Source organism: Zootoca vivipara, chromosome Z2, assembly GCF_965207765.1.
Source record: "Zootoca vivipara chromosome Z2, rZooViv2.hap1.1, whole genome shotgun sequence".
Taxonomy (NCBI): Eukaryota; Metazoa; Chordata; class Lepidosauria; order Squamata; family Lacertidae; genus Zootoca; species Zootoca vivipara.
In genome coordinates this window covers 29,580,167-29,603,508 of record NC_142585.1, presented here as the reverse complement: position 1 = coordinate 29,603,508, position 23,342 = coordinate 29,580,167, and the positions used below count along the sequence as shown (strand labels likewise).

The 23,342-nt window shown below is 45.9% G+C and overlaps 1 protein-coding gene across 2 annotated transcripts; it reads left to right on the top strand.

The window, feature by feature from the left end:
• The first annotated feature begins 6,344 nt into the window (after positions 1-6,344).
• Positions 6,345-21,956, top strand: LOC118079252 (G protein-coupled receptor 83-like). 2 transcript variants are annotated; one of them, XM_088664684.1, is made up of 6 exons: positions 6,345-7,157; positions 11,752-11,877; positions 12,846-12,979; positions 14,334-14,866; positions 19,600-19,677; positions 20,723-21,956. In XM_088664684.1, exons 1-5 carry the CDS (start codon positions 6,756-6,758, stop codon positions 19,638-19,640), a joined length of 1,236 nt encoding a protein of 411 aa, XP_088520810.1. In that variant the 5' UTR covers positions 6,345-6,755; the 3' UTR covers positions 19,641-19,677; positions 20,723-21,956. The 2 variants fall into 2 exon arrangements, with proteins under 2 accessions (XP_088520810.1, XP_060126550.2); XM_060270567.2 differs by having other exon boundaries at positions 6,360-7,157; positions 14,334-14,908.
• The last annotated feature ends 1,386 nt before the right edge of the window (positions 21,957-23,342 follow it).

The following is a 23,342-nucleotide window of genomic DNA, read 5'->3' as shown; positions in this document are numbered from 1 at the left end:
TGTCACACGGAGGATGGAGCAAGCTTGTTTTTCCTGCTCTGGAGGGTAGGACCAAAACCAAAGGCTTCAAGTGAAGAAAAAAAGAGAGATTCTGACTAACCATCAGGAAGAACTTTCTGACAGTAAAAGCTATTGGACTGTGGAGCGGACTCCCTCGGAAGGTAGCAGGCTCTCCTTCCTTGGTGGTTTTTAAGCAGAGGTTGGATTGGATGTCCACATGCCACGTACGTTTTAGTTGAGATTCCTGTATTGCAGGGGGTTGGACGAGATGACCCTTGGGATACCTTCCAATGCTACAATTCTATTATTCTAAGTACTTTCTTTTATTTGTAGAGAAAGCTTCACAACTCAGCCTGAAGTGGAGAGGGAATTCCCACAACTAATCCCAGACATGGGCCCCTTACCTTTCTCTGTAAAAGTTTTCCTCCCTTTACACACACACTTCTGAGCCACTTCTTGCAGTGCTTCCATCCTCCATCCTGAAAGGAATCAAGGGCGTACCCACCATGCGGCAAGTTAGGGCAGCTGCCCTACTCTAGAAGCAGGGCTGGTGGGCAGAGGCGGAGCACAGCGGCGGAGCGCGAGTTCGCCATTCCCGCCGCACCGCGCCGCACCCTCCCTCCAGCTCCCCGGCGCGCCCTCAGGCAAGGCCAAGCGCGGCGGGGAACCAGGGAGCGCGGCGCGGTGGGCGGGAACGCCGAACTCGCGCTCCGCTGGGCTGGGCTCCGCCTCCGCCCACCAGCCCTGCTGCTAGGGAGGGGCACAGCCCGGCGGAGCGCGAGTTCGCTGTTCCCGCCCACTTTGTGGCCCCTCCCCTTCCGTGCCTTGGCCCCTCCCCTTGCCCCCCCCTAGTTTTGATCCTGGGTACGCCCATGAAAGGAATGCTTCTGAAAGGAACAAACAAGCTTTGTTGTGGCTACCCCCACTGAGTTCTAGTAGTTCTGGGTCCAATCCACAAACCTGTCCAGGAAGAGAGCACAGGGCAAGAGTAGGATGAGGCTGGAAGATTTCGGATTAATAACTTCTTCACTTAACTTACTCGCAGGAGGCAGTAACTACCACCAGCCTAGAATGCTTTAAAAGTGGATCAGATGCATCCATTGAGCAGAGGGCCATCAAAGGCAACTAGCCATGATGGCTATGATCTGTCTCTACAGCTGGAGGCAGCTATGCTTCTAAATATCAGTTGCTGGACACCAAAGGAGGTAAAAGTGATCTTGTGTTCGAATCTTGCTTGCTGGTTTCCCATAATGGGCATCTGGTTGGTCACATGAGAACAGGATGCTGGACTAGATGGGTCACAGACCAGATCCAGCAGGCTCTTCTAATATTCTTATGAGTCTGTGGAACAACCTCCTGACTTTGTCTCCTGATGTCTCCAGTTCCCATCTTCCCTGATCATTAGTCATGCTGGCTGCAGCCAGAATTCCAGACGTCTGAAGGGCACCTGGTTGCAGAAGGCTGCTGTAGAGCTGGTGACAACTGAACCACACCCTGTCCCTTATGCTGCCCATATTTCTGCTTCAGCAAATCCTACAAAGGATCCTACAATTACCTCTTAGGGCAAAGCTAGACCTGTCCAACCTCTGTGTCTTTTTTCCTCTGTGCTGTGTTGAAGACTGTGTTTGTGTACATGTTTTAATTTGAAAAGGCAAGGTTCTTAAGTCTTTTCCCCTCTAACTTTGCAGTTCAAGATCACCCTCACACAAACCACTTTCCTTTCACAGTGAAGGATGCAAAAAGTCCATATCACAATTTTTCTTCATGGTGGAAAAACATGTCAGAGGGACCTCATTTTCAAATCAACAATGAGCAGGAAGAGAAAGAATTAAGAAAGCAATCAGAGTATTCTCAGTAGTCTTCTGATCTCATTGGTAGCCTCCAAGGCTGTTCTAAAACAGAAGCAGCAGAAGAATAAAAACCACACAAAGGGTGGGGGGAGTCCGGAAAAGATGCAATGAATTCTATGCCACATCTCATCTGGTTTGGCCCATAGCAAAGTCATGACTGTATATGATGTATCTATTTATATCTGGTGGTTGTTTAGGCAACCTTCTAATACAGATCTGGTGGTTATACAAGCAATCTCTTCCAATATGCACCTATGGCTGGGGAGAGTAAAACAAAACAGAATGCAGCCCTAACCAAGATTCATGTTTCCAGACCTCCTGGTTACAGAACCCACAATAACTTGCCTATTTTAGTTTAATGGAGGCAGATTTAAGTCAGGGCTCAGCTGAATTACCATATGTTTTCTTATTTGTGCCAATTCTAGCATTATTGGTAACAGAGAATCTTTCACTGAATAGGGTAGTCAAATTGCATTACAATTCTTTCTTTTTTTGGCTCAGAGATGAAATAATTGAAATAAAACCACTGAGCCTTGGGCTTGCCGATCAAAAGGTCAGTGGTTCAAATCCCCGCAATGGGGTGAGATCCTGTTGCTCGGTCCCAGCTCCTGCCAACCTAGCAGTTTGAAAGCACGTCAAAGTGTAAGTAAATAGGTACCGCTCCGGCAGGAAGGTAAACGGCGTTTCCATGTGCTGCTCTGGTTTTGCCAGAAACGCCTTAGTCATGCTGGCCACATGACCCAGTAACTGTCTGCAGACAAATGCCGGCTCTCACAGCCAGTAAAGCGAGATGAGCACCGCAACCCCAGAGTCGTTCACGACTGGACTTAACTGTCAGGGGTCCTTTACCTTTACCTTTTTAATCTAATAGCCATCAATAGCCTCACCCCTCTGTCCCTCAAAGAATTTGTCCAATCCTCTTTTAAAGCCATCCAAATTAGTGGTCATCACTGCTTCCAATGGGGGAGAGTTCCATAGTTCATGCACTATGTGAAGAAGCCCCCCCTTTTTTTTTAATCTGTCCTACATCTCCCAACATTCAGCTTCATGGAATGTCCACACGTTCTAGTGTTATGAGATCAGAAGAAAAACTCTGTTCACTTTCCCTTTCCCCATGCCATGAATCATTTTAAAAACTTCTATCATGTCATCCCTTACTTTCCTCTTCTCTAAACTAAAAAGCCCCAAATGCTGAAGTCTTTCTCCACAGGGAGTTGTTATTACACTGATAACCTTTAATGGAGCGGTGGCTAACCAGTGGTCTTTGAGTGTGATCTGGATCCCCAAACTATTTCCAAGGACCCCAAAATTGCCAATAATTTGGTGGCACCACCCACCCACAGAAAGTCATGGACCACTCTGCAGTTGCTGGGGTGTGTGTGCAGATGTATTCATTCATTCATTCATTCATTCATTCATTCATTCAATTTATATCCCACCTTTTTCTCCAAGGAGCTTAAGGCAGTGTGCATGGTTCTGTCCCCATCCTCATTTAATCCCTGCAACAACCCTCTGCGGTAGGTCAGGTTGAGAGGCAGTGACTTGGATTCCAAGGAGTGGGGTTTTGAACCCTCTCCCAGGTCCTATCTCAATACTCTCTAACCACCATTGGCCATATGGTTTGGGGATGCAAGGATCAGCAGTGGTTTGTTGGGAGACATGGATGGCGAGCAGCATCACCACTATCACTTCTGCATTCTTGAGCATTGGCAATTTCTCCTGTCAGCAGTTAGGAGAGTGCTTCATAAAATCAGAGCAGACTAGAGTTCCACATGGTGTACTCAACGATTTCCAAAAACACTCTTCATAGCCCGGGTCAAAACTCTGGTCTAAGAGGCGCAGATCATCCTCTTGCCAGCATCGCAAGGAGCTCTACTTCTGGACAGCGCTAACATCCCATGTACATGCCAAGTACTTGTTTAAGAAAGACATTGGTCAATACATTAATTATTCTGGAATCTGAGTGCACACCAATTATCCCCCCCCCCAATATATACTATATATATACTGTAGTGACCATCCTCTGTTTGGGAGGGTAGAATGGGGAAAAGAAGGTGGGAGGAAATGTTTTTATCTCAAATGAATGCAAAAGATGGAAGAGCAGAGCAAGCTTTCAAATAATTATTGGTACTTTTGAAAGTATCGGTCAAGCTAGCCTAATTATTTCATGTCAATTAATTCAGGCTCTTACAAATAGTGTCACAATTATTTGGGAATATTAGAAAACTAATTTGCAAAGCAAGCGTAGGCAACTGCTGAGTAATGATAACATCACTTGGCTTTGACCCCTCCTCTGTGGCACTTCACTCCCTCCCACTGTGACATGAACACACGAACACACACACACACACACTGGAGAATTTGCAATGGGGCCCTTTGACCTCCAAAAGGTCAGCCACCCCTGCTTTATAGTGTCACTTAGTGGTTTTCATTCTGCCCCGTGGTCCTTGGATGAAAGGCATTACAGTGGTACCTCGGTTTATGAACACAATTGGTTCCGGAAGTCTGTTCATAAACTGAAGCGTTCATAAACTGAAGCGAACTTTCCCATTGAAAGTAATGGAAAGTGGATTAATCCGTTCCAGACGGTCCGCGGAGTAACCGTTCATAAACTGAAGCGAACTATTCCATTGAAAGTAATGGAAAGTGGATTAATCCGTTCCAGACGGGTCCGTGAAGTACTTAAACTGAAGCGTTCATAAACTGAAACATGGGTGTAATTGGTTCCGGAAGTCTGTTCATAAACTGAAGCGTTCATAAACTGAAGCGAACTTTCCCATTAAAAGTAATGGAAAGTGAATTAATCCGTTCCAGATGGGTCCGCGGCGTTCATAAACCGAAAATTCATAAACCGAGGTGTTCATAAACCGAGGTTCCACTGTATATAAATTTAGTAAGTAAATGGTTTTATGCTTCATATTACATCAATATTGTATGTTTTCCACCTGAACAATATTTTCTTCTTATTTTCTTTTACTTTCCTGTACCCTTCATTGCTTTTCTCTATCCACTTTCTCCAGGACATGCATAAATTTATCTATCATGTCGCCTCTTACGTACCTTTTCTCTAAACTGAAAGGTCCCAAATGCTGCAACCCTTCCTCATAGGGGAGTCGCTCCATCCCTTAGATTATTTGGATTGTCCAATAGCTGTCCTGTAGGTACCTCTTTCAGTCATCTGTGTCCCTCCCCACCCACAGCTTAAGCTACCTGCCAACCTTCCCAGCTAAGGGTGCTCTCTCCCCACTTACTCAGTTTGCCCCCTGAATTATCAGGGGCAAAAGGTCTATTTGGAGACAGAGAAGAAAGGAGGGGGGCTCCAGGAAGGGGACCCCTAACAGAGGAGCAAAAGAGATTGCAGCCTTTGCCCTCCCGAAGTTCTCAGTGACTTTGGAAAGAAGGAGGGAGAGAACCAGTGCAGAATAAGGTTACAGCAGGTAAGGTTACATCAGGGTCTGAATTCCCACTTGACCATGAAGTTTGCTGGGTGACCTTGGAGCAGTCAGTTTTCCCCAACCTTAGTGGGTTTGTTGTGGTGATTAAATGAGGAAGGGGAGAACCATGTACCCAACCTTGAGATCTTAGGAAGGAAACGAGGTGTAGACTGTCTTTGGAGACAGTGGAAGACTGCACCTTTGGAGGTGAAGTCAAACTGTTGGAAGGTTTAAGCTCCTGCTGTGACTGAAGAGACATGTTTTGTTACAGCTGGGGCAGATGAAGGAGTCTGGTTGTGCTAATGCAGGTGCATCACATAGTTTCTTCTTTCTGCACTCCTCCCAGCGGTCATTCCTCCTCTGGTATATAAAATATGTCTGGGTGGCATCCCTTTCCTGCCTTCTATATGAATGGCATTCACTGTCTCATCAGTGGCGAGAGTCAGGGGATATGGCATTTATAGCAGTGTGGTATAGTGTTTAGGGTGTCAGACTAGGGCCTGGGAGGCCATGGTTCGAATCCCTGCTTGGCTATGAACCTCATCTTGGGCCAGTCACCCACTCTCAGTCTGACATAGACCAGAGGGCTATCAATAGTGGCAGACAGCAATGTTCCTGAATGCCAGTTGCTGGAAACCACAGGAGGGGAGAGGGCAGCTGGGGTGCCCAGGTTTCCCACAGGCTTTTGGTTGGCCCCTGTGAGGACAGGATGCTGGGCTAGACGGGCTATCCGCCTGATCCACTTGGACTGGGTCTCTCGTGAGAATAAAATGGGGAGGAAGAGAACGATGCCCGCCACTTTGAGCTCCTTGGAGGAAAGGCGGCTATGTGAACGTAAGAAGAGATTGAAGTTTTGACCCCCGTGTGGGACAGTCATTGCAGGGGGTTGGGGCCAGACGATCCTCAGGATCGCTTCCAACTCAACAGGTCTTTTGATTCTACTTTCTTCTTCGTTCCTCGCGTGGAGCATCCAGCTGGATGACTGTATCTCGCTCGCTCGCTCTCGCTCTTGCTCTCTCTGGCCGAGCGAGGACTCCTCCTCCTCCTTTTCTTTCAGTGCAATCGTCGCCGCCTCGCCTCCAGCAGGGAGATGGGAGGGAGGGAGAGGACAGTCAGCCCCCACCCCCCACCCCACTCCTAGCCCCCATTCCTTGACAGTTGACAGCTTCGCCGCGCGGCCAGGTACAGCAAGACCCCGGGCGCGCGTGGCGGACAGAGGGAGGAGCAGAGCGTTCTGGGGGTAATTTTAATCAGGGGAAACAGCCCATCTCCGACCGGGGGGGCGGGAGAGAAAGCAGATATAAGGCAGGCAAGCAGAGGCTGTCCAACGTCCCGGCGACTCCCTCTGCCTCTGTAGATCGCAGCCAGGACGCAGCTGGCAACAGCTGGCTCGGAACTTTCCGGACCCCTCGCAAGAAAGCTTAGATCGGGAGCCAATGGGCGCTGCAAGCCCCTTGGCTTGTGACCAGCTATGAGCCGGCAGCGGCCCTTCTGGCTGCCTCCGCCGCTCTTCCTCTCAAATCCCTTTTTCCGCAGCCAAGATGCCGAGGGCGAGAACAGCAGCGACGACTTGTTTTCAGACTTCGAGGGCTTCGACAACGAGAGCTCCTTCTCCCTAGACGACTGGGATGTGGACGACCTAAGCGATTTCGACAGCGGCGCGCGCTATGAAGGGGCGTCCCAGAGCCGCAGGGTGAGGGCGCTGCTCATCATTGCCTACTCGGTCATCATCTGCATCTCGCTCTTCGGGAATCTGCTGGTCTGCCACGTGGTGGTGAAGAACAAGAAGATGCACACGGCCACCAGCCTCTTCATCGCCAACCTGGCCGTGGCGGACATCATGATCACCACCCTGAACACGCCCTTCACTTTGGTAAGAAAGGGAACGCTCCCCTACTCACCCAGCCAGCAAATTACAGTGAGCAAGAATAAGTTATGTAGCTCCTAGCTGCAGGCTTAGAATCATAAAGTGCATGGCACAAAAGGAAAAGGGATTGGGAGGGAGGAGAAGGGGGGGAAATGCCAATCCAGACACTAGCTCTGAGTTGCAAAGTTCTTAAAAGTCTAGCAGGGAAGGGCAACACTAGCTGCATCTTCTCCAGTGGATAGATGAGACCAGGCTGGTTTCCCACTCGCCATTATGTTGCTCCTTGGGAAGAGTAATTCCTTTTGTAGATCTAAATCTGAACAAACTAGCAGCAGCTGGGTCATCAGGTCATAGAATCGTTAGCCCACAGCATTTAGCATTGTGTTGGCTCCCAAACAGGGCTCAGTCCCAAGACAGGAGACAAAACAACAGGGGCAAGAGTTCCTCTGATGGTATGCAGAGTGCCTTCCCTCCTCTTTCCCAGTGGCTGTTCCAAACTGCACACCGAATCTCTGTGCTGGTGCCAGCCTCCAGCAAAAAGCTCCACACACCATGTGAAGCATATAAGAGTTAATCAATAATTTTTATCTGTCTGTGCAATTGCTCCAGTTTAAGTTCCAAGGTGACTAATAAGCAGTTAAGCAAGTATTGCAGCACCTTAAAGCTGATTAATGTACTGAGCAGGCATAAACTTTTGTTTGTATTTGCTGTTTTTGCAGTAACAAACTGCATACCCCTATTTAAGAAGCCCTACCCCAATCCTAGAAGCCACAGGAGAACTGTCTAGTTCAGTGTTTCCCAAACTTGGGTTTCCAGCTGTTTTTGGACTACAACTCCCATCATCCCTGGCTAGCAGGACCAGTGGTTAGGGAATATGGAAATTGAAGTCCAGAATCAGCCGGAGACCCAAGTTTGGGAAACACTGGCTCTAGGGTTATTCAGCAAGGAGTGAACAGCAAACTACATTTTAAAAAGAGAATAATAAAATAACAATCCCCCTCAGGACCCTCACACCTCCCATCCTTCACAACTATGCCACTTTTTGAGAACTGAGCTCCAGCGGGGTCCTATTAAGTTTATTTACATACTACATTTATATCCTACCTTTCCTCCAAGGAGCCCAATGTGTGGACGGACATATTCCCATTTTATTCTCATAGCAACCCTTTGAGGTAGGTTAGACTGAGAGACAGTGACTGGCCCCCAAAGTCACACCCAGCAAGCTTCATGGTTGTGGGAGATTTGAACCCTGGTCTCTCCCAAGTCCTAACCCAGGACGCTAACAACCTTACCAACACTGGCTGTCTAGTTCAGAGAACTGTTATCTATTCCTACTCTTTGCTTCATGTGACTTAACCAATTCCTAACCCACAAGAGGACCTCTCCACACTAGCACAGTGTGCCAGAATGCATTGGCCTATAGCGCCATCAGGGCAGGACTTTGGGGCAGAAGCCCTGGGCCCTGCTCAGCTGAATAGGGGGGGGGGAGAGAGAGCAGATGCAGTTGGACTGACTTGCCACATGTTTGGTGTGAGTGAAGTTATACACATTTAAAAAGCCACCCACCCATCATATGGCCATTAAGTCCCGAGTCTAAAATTACCAAAGTGCATTTTTAGGGTGTGCTTAAGCTTCTGTGTATTTAAACCTTTTAAACTTCTGCAAATGCTATTCTTTTGGAATGCTGTGTATAGTCTTGTACAACCTCCAACTGTGGGAGAATATGATTTCACAGGGGAATAAGAGGGAAGGTGTACATTTACTTACTTACTTACTTACTTACTTACTTACTTACTTACATTTCTCTCCCAACTTTCCTCCTAAGGAGCTCAAGGTAGCATAAATGCCGTCATTCCTTTCCATGTTATCCTTGGAATGACCCTGTGAGGTAGGTTAAGCCAAAAGAAAGTGACTGGCTCAAGGTCACATCCAGTGAGCTTCATGGCAGAGTGGGGATTTGGACCTTGGTCTCCCAGGTCTTAGTGCAGCACTCAAACCTCTATACCACAGCACTGGCTCGCCTTATTTCTTTTCTGGTGATAAGCATTTGGAGTTTTTGTTCCTGATCCAGCAGGGGCTTGCTCTGTTCTCTACTGGACCACCACCATTTGTGCACAAAGTTAAAACTCCCCCAGTATTGGGGCAAAGGAGAATGTATACAATTCACATCACTAGAAAATGAAAAAAAAACCTTCCTGTCCCTTCTCAGTGCAACAAAAATGGTGCTCAGTTCTTTCCATCAATTTTCAGTAATGATATATTTATCCCACAGTTCCTCCAGAGAGCAGAGGGTAACATACATAAGTCCCCCCTTTCCTTTTTTTAAAAAAAATCCTCACAACAAACCTGTGAGGTAGGTTAGGTGGGATAGATTGAAGGACTGCTGCTCCCTGCAAGCAGACGTTCCCAGGTTCAGTCCCCAGCATGGCCAGGTAAGGATAGGAAACCTGAAGAGCCACTGCTGGTCTATGTATACAGTACTGAGGTAGTGGACCAATGGCCTGACTTCATCCATAATTTAAAATATATAAAAAGTTTAAACCACTACAGAATAAATTAAAAACAAATTAAAACTTTCTAATCATCTGGATAGGCTTGTCTGAATAAGAATGTATTCAGCAGGCACCAAAGAGACTACAGTGAAGGCATGTGTCTGATATCAACTGCAAACCTAACCCTAAATCACATATTCACCATCACCCAGTTTCCTTACTTAAAGTACTTTATCTTGATACTGGGCTTGGAGAGGTGTGCAGATAGAAGACTCTTCTCTGACAGCTCCTGACACAACAGAAGAAACTGTTCCGTTCCCCTCCAAAGTAATGTTAGTTTGGGAAATGTTTTGAAAACACAGTGTACACTCCACTGGGGAAATCTCTTGTACCATCCCAAATGGATTGTGACCCCATTTCCTCACAGACACTTTTACAATTGGCCTGAGGGCCAGTCCACCTATGAGTCAAGGTGAGGTGACTGCCTCAGGTGGCAGAATCCCCAGGAGCAGCAGATCCCAATACTGTACTGATCTTTATTCCCCTCTTGTTCCTGATGAAGCTCTTCACTTATCCCTTCTTCCTTCCCTGGCAGGAAGCGGGGTGCAGTTTTGTACTTCATTTGAGGTGCCCAGAAGTCTTGGGCTGGCCTTGGTTGGTGTGATGAAAGTCTTCTGCCCTTGTTTACAAGAATTCATACAGTTCAATGGGAATTGTACCCTAAAAGGGTACCCTCAAAGGGAAGCTTTGGTAATTTGTCTTCAAATTCGCATCCGGTGCCAGCGCTGTGTTGACGGGGGGTTGTATGACAGGTTCACCTTGGACCTGTCTGCCAATCTATCCCACTATACAGTACAATGCTCTTGTAAGGATACACTGAAGAGGAACTATGAATCCTGTGATCCTTGGTCTGACGAAATGGCTAGAGTTTGGGGGCTAAGACCTGGGTTTAAAACTCCACTCAGCCATGAAGCTTTCACTGGGTAACCTTGGGGTCCAGTCACACTGCCTATCAGCCTAACCTACCACACAGGGTTGCTTTGGAGATTAAATGAGGGGGCCTCTGAAAGCTCCTGGAGCTCCCTGGAGGAAAAGGTGGGATATAAATGCAATAAAACAGACAAACATACAAACAAGAAAAATCCGGGATCAACAGTGGCGCGGCACCGGAGGTCGCTTCTACGCACGTCTGGACATGCGTAGAAGCAACTTCTGGTGCCCAGACATGGGCAGAGGGGCACCTGAAATCGGTTCTGCACATGTCCAGGTTAAGGGGTTATATGATAGCCATGTTCAAATATATTAAAGGATGCCATATAGAGGAGGGGGAAAGGTTGTTTTCTGCTGCTCCAGAGAAGCGGACATGGAGCAATGGATTCAAACTACAAGAAAGAAGATTCCACCTAAACATTAGGAAGAACTTCCTGACAGTAAGAGCTGTTCGGCAGTGGAATTTGCTGCCAAGAACTGTGGTGGAGTCTCCTTCTTTGGAGGTCTTTAAGCAGAGGGTTGACAGCTATCTGTCAGGAATGCTTTGATGGTGTTTCCTGCTTGGCAGGGGGTTGGACTGGATGGCCCTTGTGGTCTCTTTCAACTCTATGTTTCTATGATTCTATGCGCAGAAGGAGCCTCCCTGGCAGGTAGGAAATCCGGGGGATTTGCGGGATTTTTCTCTATTCGGGATAACAGCGGGAAACGGGTTTAAATACAGGGGTTTCCCGCGAAAAACGGGAGACATGGCAGCTATGCTTCTGGCGAGCCAGAGCAGCGTACGGAAACACTGTTTACCTTTCCACCGGAGTGGTACCTATTTATCTACTTGCACTTTGAGGTGCTTTCGAGCCACCGACCTTCTGATGGGCAAGCCCTAGGCTCTGTGGTTTAACCCACAGAGTCACCCGTGTCCCTATTACCCCTCTCCAAAAAATAATAATAATCCAGGTTTCTAGTAAGAATCTGATAATGTGAAAAAAAACATTTTGCCAACAACCTATTTACAATATCTGAATGATCCTTTATGATATTAAGCTCCTGTTTGGGGGAGGGGGGACCCTTCACTTTAATCCACATTTGGGATGATTTACGAACTGCCTGCTATACTTTTCTAGGTCCGATTTGTTAGCAGTACCTGGGTTTTTGGAAAGCAGATGTGCCACGTGAGCCGGTTCGTCCAATATTGCTCTGTCCACGTATCTGTGCTGACTCTGACAGCTATTGCTCTGGACCGCCATCAGGTAGAGTATCGTTTTTTAAAATTCCAATACTTTACAAAGAGAATACGAAATCTGCACCAACAGAATTCAGATTCCATGATCAGAATTAATAATGCACTTTAAAAGCTGGGAGAAGCAGAAATGGCCTGCTAATGGCAGGTAAAGGTGAACACTGAACGTTGCTTGGCCAGGCGGGTGGGACACTGGAACAGTCGATGTCAGCCTGTGCTGGTATTCCAAGGCAAGCGTATAAAGGCATTTTCACATATCAACTGGCAACCAGTTTTTCTGGTGTTTCCCGAGAATGTCATTCAAACATAACACTGGCTAGAATGAGCTGTTGTTGTTGTTGTTGTTGTTGTTGTTTAAATGGGCCTCAGATTTGACCAGTAATGGCTACCAACCTTGACTACTTAAAAAGAGGATTAGACAAATTCATGGAATAACTACTGGCTATAATGGCTATGCCCTGGCTCCACTGTCAGAGGCAGCCATGCTCCTGAATACTACTTGAGGGAAACTGCAGGAACAAATGAAGAGCCTGCTGGATCAGGGCCACAGGAGAGCTGCTCCTGTGCTCAAATCCTGCTTGTGGGTTTCCCACAGGTATCTGGGTCGCCAGTAAGATAACCGGATGCTGGAACAGATGAGCCATGGCCCTGATCCAGCAGGCTCTTCATTTGTCCTTATGTTCATGAGATAATGCACTAAGCAAATTCAAAGTGGGAGCAAGTAAACATTGCCCACGCTCTGAATGTGCCCCTATCTGCAATAACCCTGCCGCCACAACCTCAGTTGCAGAGACTATTTTCAGCAGCTTGCGAGACCTTTTGCAAAAACAAACAAAGCCTCTTTTCACCTTTGTTTTGACTCAGCCCACTTTATTACATGAGATTGAGTCTATTGATCTCCATAAGACATAGGAATATGTTTGTGAGTCAAGGCCTGTATGAGGATTCACAGCCTTATTCATTCTGTGACTTCCTTAGGTCATCGTGCATCCACTGAGGCCTCGGATGTCCATGGTGAAAGGAAGGATCTGCATCGCTGTCATCTGGTTAATGGCAAGCTGTTTCTCTCTGCCCCATGCCATCTACCAGAAGCTGATATGGCTTTCTTTGGGGTAAGAGGAACAAAAAATCCACATCATTAAAAGGGGCACCTGCTGCATTATTTGTCTCTGTAAATACTGTATTACAAATGATGCCTGAAGAGATGGGAATGTGCTGCAAAGGAAATTTATTTGAAGGGTACAGCTCTGACAATGCTGCTGCTGTTATTTAGCTGCTTCTCTGGGTATCTATGCTCTATTTGGGAAACATTCAAACCATACTTTTAAAGCACTATGATACCACCTAAAGTAAGAGTCACGGCTTTCCCTAAAGATGTATGGGACTTGGAGTTTGTTTAAGGGTGCTGAGGCCCCTATTCCCTTCACAGAGTTGCAGTTCTCAGACTTCTTTAACAGTCAATCCTTCTTCACAGGGAACTTTGGGTACTGTAGCTCTGTGAAGGAAATAGAGGATTTCATAACAATACTCAGTGCCGTAAAACAAAACAAAACAAAACTACAGCTCCCGGGATTCTCTGGGGGAAGCCCATGACTGTTTTAAATGTTATGTTGTGAAGGTGGCCCTGTTGTTCCCCAGAACTGCTTCCCTCCATACATACAAAGGCTGATAGACCTTTAAAATACCAGTACCCCTTCTAAGTTGCTTCCAAAGTTCCCCACTTCCCCTTAGCTTAGAAAGAGGCCACACATTTGGTAAGTTAAAAATGGCTTCCTTACAAACTCCAGCAGCAGCAAGAAAAGACCAGCAGTACAACTTACTTCAAAATTGGCAAATATTTCTAAATAACTATTTGAATAAAACACAAAAATGGCTTGCTTAAGCAACACAATCTAGGCTTGGAGCATCCAAATTAGATCACCTTACTGGTAGAGTTTGCATGGTAGAAGAGAAGAGAACAGAGAGTTTGGTAACCCTTCCTCCCAAGGTGAGATGTGACCTAGTAAAGCCTGGCAACACAGCTTACTTTATGGTCTTAACCCCTTCATGCATTAATTAGAGTTAAGCATGGTGGCTATATGATGCTAGATTTTTCACACAGTGTCCCCTCTCCCCCCCCCGGTCCCCTCCCCCACAACTCCCAACAGGTTTGGAATGAGAGGGCTGTGCTGTCTGTCTAGCCCAACTTATCCCATGCAAGATGGAAAGAAACCCGTGTAAACATATTTCTCCCCTTTTGCCTGAAACCTCATGATACCTCTGTTAACAAACTACAGCTCCCAGAATTCTCTGGGGGAAGCCATGAATGGTTGTAGTAGTATCATAACACTTAAAATGGGTGGTGTGAACATGGGCCTAGCTTGCCTAGTCTACACCAGTCTGGTGGCCTCCTGATGTTTTGGGCTACAACTCCTATCAGTATTGTCCGCTCTTCATGGAGGAATTTGCTCTTCTTCTGTATTCCAGAAACAGAACGATTCGCATGGTCTGCCTCCCAAGCTTCCCCCCTCCAAAGGACCTTTATTGGAAGTACCTGGATTTGACCACCTTCTTCCTCCTGTACCTCCTGCCCCTGTCGGTAATCTCCATCGCTTACACAGTGGTTGCCAAGAAAATCTGGATGCGGAACGCCATTGGTGATGTGACCATGGAGCAGTACTATGCCCACCAGAGGAAGAAGAAGATGACATTGAAGATGCTGATGGTGGTTGTGCTGGTCTTCGCTGTCTGCTGGTTCCCATTAAATTGCTACTTGGTTCTCATGTCTAGCAAGGCCATCCAGAGCAACAACGTCCTTTACTTCGCTTTCCATTGGTTCGCCATGAGCAGCACCTGCTACAATCCTTTCATCTACTGTTGGCTGAATGAGAACTTCCGCTCAGAGTTCAGGTCCCTGCTGCGTATGCGCTGGAGGAAGAGGGCCTCTGGAAATCATACCCTGCAGTTAATCATGGCCCCTTTCAGGCACACCTGCAGTGAGAATTGCCCCTGCAAGCAAGGTACCATTTCAGCAAACAAGAGGTGCATCCCACAGGAATTTGGTATGGACAGAGATATCCATTGTTCGGCCAACAATGGGTAGATGCATCTGCAGATCAGCCTGGTGCCCCCCAGATGTTTTGGGCTACAACTCCTATCAGCCCTGGTCAGCGTGCTGCTTGGGGCTGAAGGGAGCTGTGTTGCAAAACTACTGGGGGGAGGCACCAGGCTGATGAAGTATGCTCTGGAAGAATGAATGGGTTCAGAGGGCTCCTACAGCATTGTGTATAGAGCTAGCCAGCCAGTGCAACTCTGGGATATCAGCAGCTCCTTACACAGATGCATGGACTGCTCAGGTGTTTGAGAAACAGAGACATTATTGTTTTTTGGCCTGAACTTAGTCAATGCACTCTTGCACAAATCAGTCACAGCTTTAGGGTGCAGCTCTCCAGGAAAGATGTGGTGACTTTGGTAGAAGGGATCATTCTCACAAAGCATTGCTGACTGTGGCACAGAAGCCACCATTAGGCCTGAGACTTCATTTTCAATTATAGGTTACAGCAGGCTTCCTTAACCTCGGCCCTCCAGATGTTTTTCACCTACAACTCCCATCATCCCTAGCTAGCAAGACCAGTGGTCAGGGATGATGGGAATTGTAGTCTCAAAACCTCTGGAGGGCTGAGGTTGAGGAAGCCTGGGTTAGAGGGTCCCAGCCAGTAAATTGATACAGAATGTATTTCCCTAGTGCCCAGCTTGCAGGCCCAGCTACAGATGTTTTGCCACCTTAGGCAAAACAGAAAATGAAGTGCCTGGAGGTGGCATAGGGAAGCCCCTGTACAGTGAAGGGGGAGGGGGAGAAAAAAGGCCAGAGAGCAGCAGGCAATGGAGGTTGGTGGGTGGTGGTGATGGGGATAACAAGTGCAGGAGGCTACAAGCAGTGTGCTCCTCAGGGCCCAGATCTGCCGGCCCTCCCAGCAGCCCCCAGCGTGCCACCTGAGGCAACTGCCTCACCACACCTCATGGTGCCTCAGTTGCCACCTGACACCGGTGCATGTTTTGAAAGTGTTTCCTGGCCTATTATTTGCGCACAGGAATGCATGCATACAAAAAGCAACACTGGTGCATTTTGGGACAAAGGGGGATAGTTTCACCCCTCCTGAAAAGCAAAAAGCTCTGGTTTGGATCCAGCTTACATCTTGGTCATCAGGAGGAGAGAGATTGCAAGAGATAAAGGCATACACTCCAACATTTTTGTCCCCAAAATCGGGAAGTCAGAAGAGGCACAGCTTCCAGTCCAGTGCTCTGGGGATCATCAGCAGGATCATCCCAGAGCATCTTCTGGTCCAGCGCTCTGGCACGAACCTGCTGACTCACGCCAGAGTGTCTTTAGGTTTGGTGCTCTGGTGTGAGTACTCGCATCAGAGTGTTGGACCAAAAAAATGGGACATTCCGGGATCCAAATAGAAGCCAGAATTGACTTCTGTGATCTGGGATGTCCTGCTTAAAGTGGGACACTTGTGGGTATGTGAAGGTCCTACATGCATCTTTTCCTCTTAAACATTGGGTCTTCAGCAGACCCACCCACCCCCCTTGTTGAGGCCTGGGAACATGTTCTTTCTACACTTTGGAGATGGAGCAGTTTTCCTCTGGAGAGGAATTCCAGTTTTGCATTGTCAAATTTTGTCAAGTTATCAATTTTGGCTTGTGCTTAAATGACAGGATGCTAAACAGATCTTTGGTGAACAGGCAACCTATTTCAGTAGGAACCAAGAGGGTGAATTTGACTGATGGCCGACGTTATGATGGAATGCCTATAATTCAGGATAAACCTGGTCTTTGAACAAGGTGTGTGTTCAGTAATCTAGGCTTCATGGAGGCATCTTCACAAAGCTATAGGAGAGATCAATTGTTTGTATTTGGCAGGGGTGCAGGGAGACTGAATCCTTTTCCCTTAACAGCTGGTAAGTGTGATTTCTGATTCTGGAAGAAGCCTCTATTTCTTAATGTATAGGGGAGAAGAAACCATGGATGCCACCCTTGTTTACATGCATGGTTCTTCATCAAGCCTGAGATTCACAGGAGTTGCCAGCAGCATATTCTGTGCCTGCTACACTAGATAGTTTGGACCATCCGACTAGCTCATGAAACAGGGTACATGTCATATACAAGTTTGTGCCCTGTTTTGTGTGCAAACTGGAAGGCCCCAAAATAAATCAGTGACCACAAGTGTATGATAAACAACAAAAATGTGAGCATTTGGAACTTTGCCCATAATTGCATTTCCATGCTTGAAAGTGCTTAAACTGTTGAATTGTTGCCTGCCCCACCACTGTTAAAGGTACAAGAACCCTGCTTTCTTCCAGTGCCAACCCTAAACCATGCCCTGTACATACATCAAAGTAAGTCCCATCGATCACAGAGACTTACTGCTGCGTAGACATGTTTGCCATTCTATTGTTTGTTAACTATATAGTAAATTCTTAAGAGTGACTGGACTTCAGCTCCTGCACAGCAGGAGATAAGCCTATGCCTCTCTTTTTTTGGACAAAGTTTTCACATTTTGCTTTTGCCATTTCAGGGAAGAGGGGTTCTTTGACCTTCGCTGGCACTCATTGTGTGTACAGTCGTACCTCATGTTATGTCCGCTTCATGTTATGTTTTCAGGTTGCGTCCCGCCGCAACCCGGAAGTACCAAAAATGGTTACTTCCAGCTTTCGCCACTTGCGCATGCACAGTAGTGCTAAAATCACACTTTGTGCATGCGCACAAGCGCCAGATTGCTCCATGTACCTGCGCAGATACAGCGCTTCAGGTTGCGGGCTTTTCATGTTGCAAACGGGCCTCTGGAACGGATCCCGTTCGCAACAGAGGTATCACTGTAATAGTATTTGCAGGAAATATCTAGGGTGTATCTGAATCCACTGCAGAAAAGATGCATCCTGTTTTTCTAGGAAAAAAGAAGGGCAAAGAAGAGAGAGAGAGAGGGAGGGAGAGAGAGAGAGAGAGCAAAGGACTGGGGGGGAATGAGACCGAGGCAGCAAAAGTGGATGAAAGTGGAGAATAAAAGAGCAGCTCTTTAGGTGCCCAAACAACTCACTCATCAGTCACAACTCTTGACTTTACTTATCAGCTAAAAACACTGCCAGGCAGGCTCACTTCACAGAAATTATTTAGAAGGGCACCTAAACATTTTGCTTTATAACTTTCACTCTAGTAGACTAGAGACTTACTTTAAAAAAAGGCTCCTTCTCCACCTGCCCCCCACCAACAAGGTCCCTAGAGGTTGTAAAGCACGCCAGACCATTTAGCATCGACCCCATTCATTCCAGGAGCTGGCCATCACCCGCTCACTCCAAGCCCTGCGAAAAATATCATCATCCTTACTGCTGCTGCTGCTGCTGCCCTCCACCCATAGATAACAGGGCGGCTCACAGCCTGAAACTACAGTACTAAGCACATGCTAAAAACTAGAACAAAGGCAAACCAAACCAAGCCAGCAACCCTCCTTCTCCCTTATTTGTGAAACAAGCCTGTTAATTGCCTATCCAACTAAAAAAAAGGCACTGAAGGTTTTTGAGATCAATGCAAGCTAAAAAGCATTGCAGGGGTTGGGCTAGATGACCCACAGGGTCCCTCCCAATTCTACATTTTTCTGAAAAACACACACACAACACACAACTACTGTATGGTCCCTCTGCATTCCTCACCCAAGCAACTGTGTGTGAGTCTTGCTCCCCAGAAAGTGTGCCTTGTCTTGCTACCTGTGGCTTTTGGTCTCTCATCAGCCCCCTCCCCCTAATCTATTCATATTCCTTTTTCCCTAATCTCCAATATTACATTTTCCTCTGGTTGAGACTTAAAACAGATTCAGATTCAGTAGGGCTTACTCTCAGGGAAGTGCAGTTAGGGTTGCAGCCTTTGTGACCCAGGTTTTGGGTCCTTTTTAGGTTCGGGATGTCACTGCTTTACACCCACCCCACCCACCCACAATATTTGAAAACGTCAGCTTTGTACCTAAACACAAATTGGCTGGGAACTTCATTGTCTGTGTCTTTATTAATTTATTTAAAGAACAACAAAACTGGTGACTGCTTTAACTTTTTGATATGTGGTAATTTGAATCATAAGGATGAATTAGAGGAACTGCTGAGTCTTGAATGAGTCTTGCTTTGGAATTGAGGACTTCATTAGATTTTCTTCTGCCTTTTCATTTTATTTTGCTCTAAGGCATAGCTGTCAAGTTCTCCCTTTTTTTTAAGGGAAATTCCCTCATGCTGAATAGGCTTCCTCACGAGAAAAGGGAAAACATGACAGCTCTATCTAAGTGCTTGTTAGAGATAATGTGTAAGCGTGGTGTCAGCTCCCTAAAAAAAGGTGAACAACTCTGGGGAACCTTTCCTAAAAAAGGTCAACAACTTTGGGGTTCCCCCCCTTAAAAAAAGGTCGACAACTCTGGGAAGGGGGGGGGGCTCGGAGGGATCTTTGCACCAAGGAGTTGGCTATGCTTAAGACAGCCCTGGACAGATCAATGGTTTTCTGTTAACCCTTGCAGAAAGTTAGACTTTTTAAAAAAGATCTTACACACTGTGGCTCAACACTTTTGCTAACTTTCCTAAATAAGATTAAAGTAGTTTCAGATAAAGAAATCTTATTTTCTTTTTCTTTACTTCCATCTGTCTGGTTTGCAGGAACGAGAATGGCTCTTGTTTTATGCTTATATACTTATTTGAAGCATTTTTACCTTACTCTTCAGGCAAAAGAAGATCCCTCAGGATAGTTTGCAAAGATCAGTAATAAGACAACTCCTGCCCTCAGGCTTGCAGCCTAAAAGGTACAGCATAAAAGGAAAAGGGGTTGGGGAAGAGGAAGAGGAAGGGGGGAAGCAAAACTTGGGGTACTAGTTCTAAAATACTTTTTTAAAAAAAAAATCTAGCTGAGATGGAGACAGTTCAGGGAGAGAAGGAGCTGGTCCTTCAGCTGAACTGGTGAAGTGGCACAGCCCTCTGCTGCAACCTGATGAAATGGTTGGTGGTGGTGGCCCCAACTGCCTCATGTTGTTTTAAATAGTTTTGAATGTTGTATTGTTATGCTGCAACCTGCCCTAGGACCATTGGGTGAAGGGCAGGTAATCAATTAATGATGATGTTCAAATTATGTTCAGTACAGGAAGACCTGTTGCAAACTCTAGGATTTGCAGGCAGTTCAAGTGGTTTACTTACAAAGAACTGACAAAATTTTGAAATCATTGTAGCATACATAACATACTTTAAATATTATATTTAAAATGCAATTTATATATATCCATAGCTGCCAAGTTATCCCTTTTTTTAAGGGATTTTCCATTATGCTGAATAGGCTTCCTCGCGAGAAAAGGGAAAACTTGGCAGCTATGATATATCTATAAAGAGTTAGTCCCGTGATTTTAAAGAGTCACTTGTAGAATGAACATTTTTGTGAAAGGAACACAAAATACAATAAGATAAATAGCAGTTGAAATTTCCTACTTTTTCAAATTAATGAGCCAAATTAACAACACTAATCTGGCATTTTAAATGTATGAAAATGAGTAACAGTGTTCAATCAAAACATGATTCATTATCACTCATGAAGCAGAAATTGATTGCTGTAAGACCATGCTATCCCCAGCACGCGCCAGATATTCATCCTGTTCCAAGAAACTCCAAAGTAATTCCAGTTAGTATGAAATAATATAATTTGGTGAGTCCCATCTTACCAGGTGCACAAGTTTAATCATATCCAAGGCATTTATTCTCAGAGATCTATTAACAGAATTAATAAAATACAAACTAATCTGGAAAACAAATTCATAAAGATGTAACTCTTTATCAGGTGCATAATTTTCTTTATTTCTTTAGGTGCTGGAATGGAAACCACAGATATGTCGATTGATCTCACCACCACTTCTGTAGTGCTGCAACACTGGCCATCACACTCCAAAAAATTAAGAACCCAATCTTCTTTTTTTCAAAACACAGCTGTCTCCTACCATCAGGTGTCTTTTATCAGCATTGAAACACACATGTTCTCATTAGGTGAGCAGAGGGCTGATGCCACAGACCTAGCGGGGGTTCTACTCTTGTCGTATACAACTTTAAAAAGCATTATTGAAATGTAACACCAGAAGGTGCTACAGAGCACCGAGCCACCAGCAAAGGGAAACTGCCATTAAATGTTATAGAATGTTATTTTTAATAACGTTTAGATCAGGCATCCCCAAACTTCGGCCCTCCAGATGTTTTGGACTACAATTCCCATCATCCCTGACCACTGGTCCTGTTAGCTAGGGATCATGGGAGTTGTAGGCCAAAACATCTGGAGGGCCGCAGTTTGGGGATGCCTGGTTTAGATGGTCAATGTAGATCCAGTGCTATAACCCCACCCCAGCTGATGCTCTTGTCTAGAAGATCTTAGACAAGTAGTTCCCTGGGGGTGGTAGGATTACCTAGGGGGTGCTAAGAGGCAAGGGGACAGCATGCAGTCACTGTAGGTGGGTCACTCTGAGTGCACTGATTGCTTCTTTACGATTGACCAGGCTATAGTCTAGAGTGAAACACCACCCTTGCTTTTTACTTAAAGTTCTACTGCTCTTGTTGCTTTCAAAGCTATTTTGTTTGGTCACTTTTGTATGTGTACAATTCTTAGCTGTTACAAGATAGCCAATTATTGGTAATAGTTATTTATTTTCTTATAAATTAGTTACATATGTGCAAGGTGAAGGTTTGTGTGTGTTTGGTAAGGAGTTACCGTATACATATATAAACATTTTATGCTATAGATTTCCTTCATCCTCATGCTTTTGTTGGTAATAATGCATAGAAATATTTCTCATGAAATATTCATTGCTGCATATTCTTGATTAAGCTACAAGAATAGATCAGAGCATATATTTGTTGTGTCAGAAACTCATGGTTGTAAGCCCATCCATCATATTAAGAATTTACTGAAGTTGTGAATTAGTTACTAAATGTTCTATCTAAGACTCTTGCTAAATGACAATCAGGCTCTGAAAAGCTGTTATCACTGGATCAAGTTAATCAATATTGTGCAATTGATTTAATTGGATCGTGAATAAATGTGCAATTGAATTTTTGTGTGTGTCATTATCTTCCTTTGTGTGTTGTGCAATCCACAAAACTCTGGATGCTATTTTGATGTCAGTGAGTTCCCTTTGTGGAGAATTGGTCCCCAGGTCAGCAGCATCCCAGACTGACCTTGAGATTTTAGGGCTCAAACCTGAGACCAGTCCAGACACTCCTTTCTCTCAGCATTCTAGTCTCCCTTAGTCAATTTTTGTCCTTGTTGTCATTGACTCACTCAAGAAGAACAAAATGCCAACCAGGAGTTGCTGAAGGTGGTAGAGACAGCTCCTGTTGGGGTTCGGCTCCTGTTGCTGCTCTTCATGTGCTCAGCTTACTTCTGCAGCCCTACCCCTTGCACCAGGTACACATGCACATTCACAACCCTCTCCTCCTCTTGAGTCCAGCCCAGTTCTTTTTCTTCTTCTGTGTTCCCTCCCATCACTGAGCCTTGGAAGTGGAGGTTTATTGAGAGAGGGTGAAGGCAGGATCCCCTTCTCACAATAACTACTATAATTTGTAGCCAGCTCCTGCCAAACTGAAGCTCACAAGCTGCCCACACAGTCTTTTAATTAAGAAACAAAAATCCAGGACTTCCAATTCACAGGGTGGGTCTGGCAACCTCAGCTGCACCAAGTAGAACCTGGAACTTCCCCTGCCATTTCTTTGTGGAGTAATCTTATTGCAAGATGTATTTATTTGGGAGCAGGGAAAGCTGATTGTTCATATTTACCTGCTGAAGCCCAAGACCTCCTGGGAATGGGGGTCTGATTCATGTGTTCCAGTGCCTTGCTGGCTAGGCCATCCTGGGACCATAGCTGCCAAGTTTTCCCTTTTCTTGCGAGGAAGCCTATTCAGCATAATGGAAAATCCCTGAAAAAAAGGGATAACTTGGCAGCTATGCCTGGGACGTGGGTGGTGCTGTGGTCTAAACCACTGAGCCTCTTGGGCTTGCTGATCAGACAGTCGGTGATTCTGTCCCGTGGCTCTGTTCCAGCTCCTCCAACCAAGCAGTTTGAAAGCACGCCAGTGCAAGTAGATAAATAGGTATCGCTGTGGCGGGAAGGTAAACAGCATTTTTGTGTGCTCTGGCTTCTGTCACGGTGTTCTGTTGCACCAGAAGCAGTTTAGTCCTGCTGGCCACATGACCCAGAAAGCTGTCTATGGACAAACGCCGGCTCCCTCGGCCTGAAAGTGAGATGAGTGCCACAACCCCATAGTCACCTTTGACTGCACTTAACCATCCAGGGCTTCTTTACCTTTTTACCTTTTCCTGGCCCCTCAGATGTTGCCTACAATCCTAGCCATTCTGGTTCGGGCTTAATAGAGTTGTAGCCAAGCTTTTCTCATGGAGGCAGCAACTTGTTCTTGGGACTGATAGCCTCCAAGAATAAGAGAA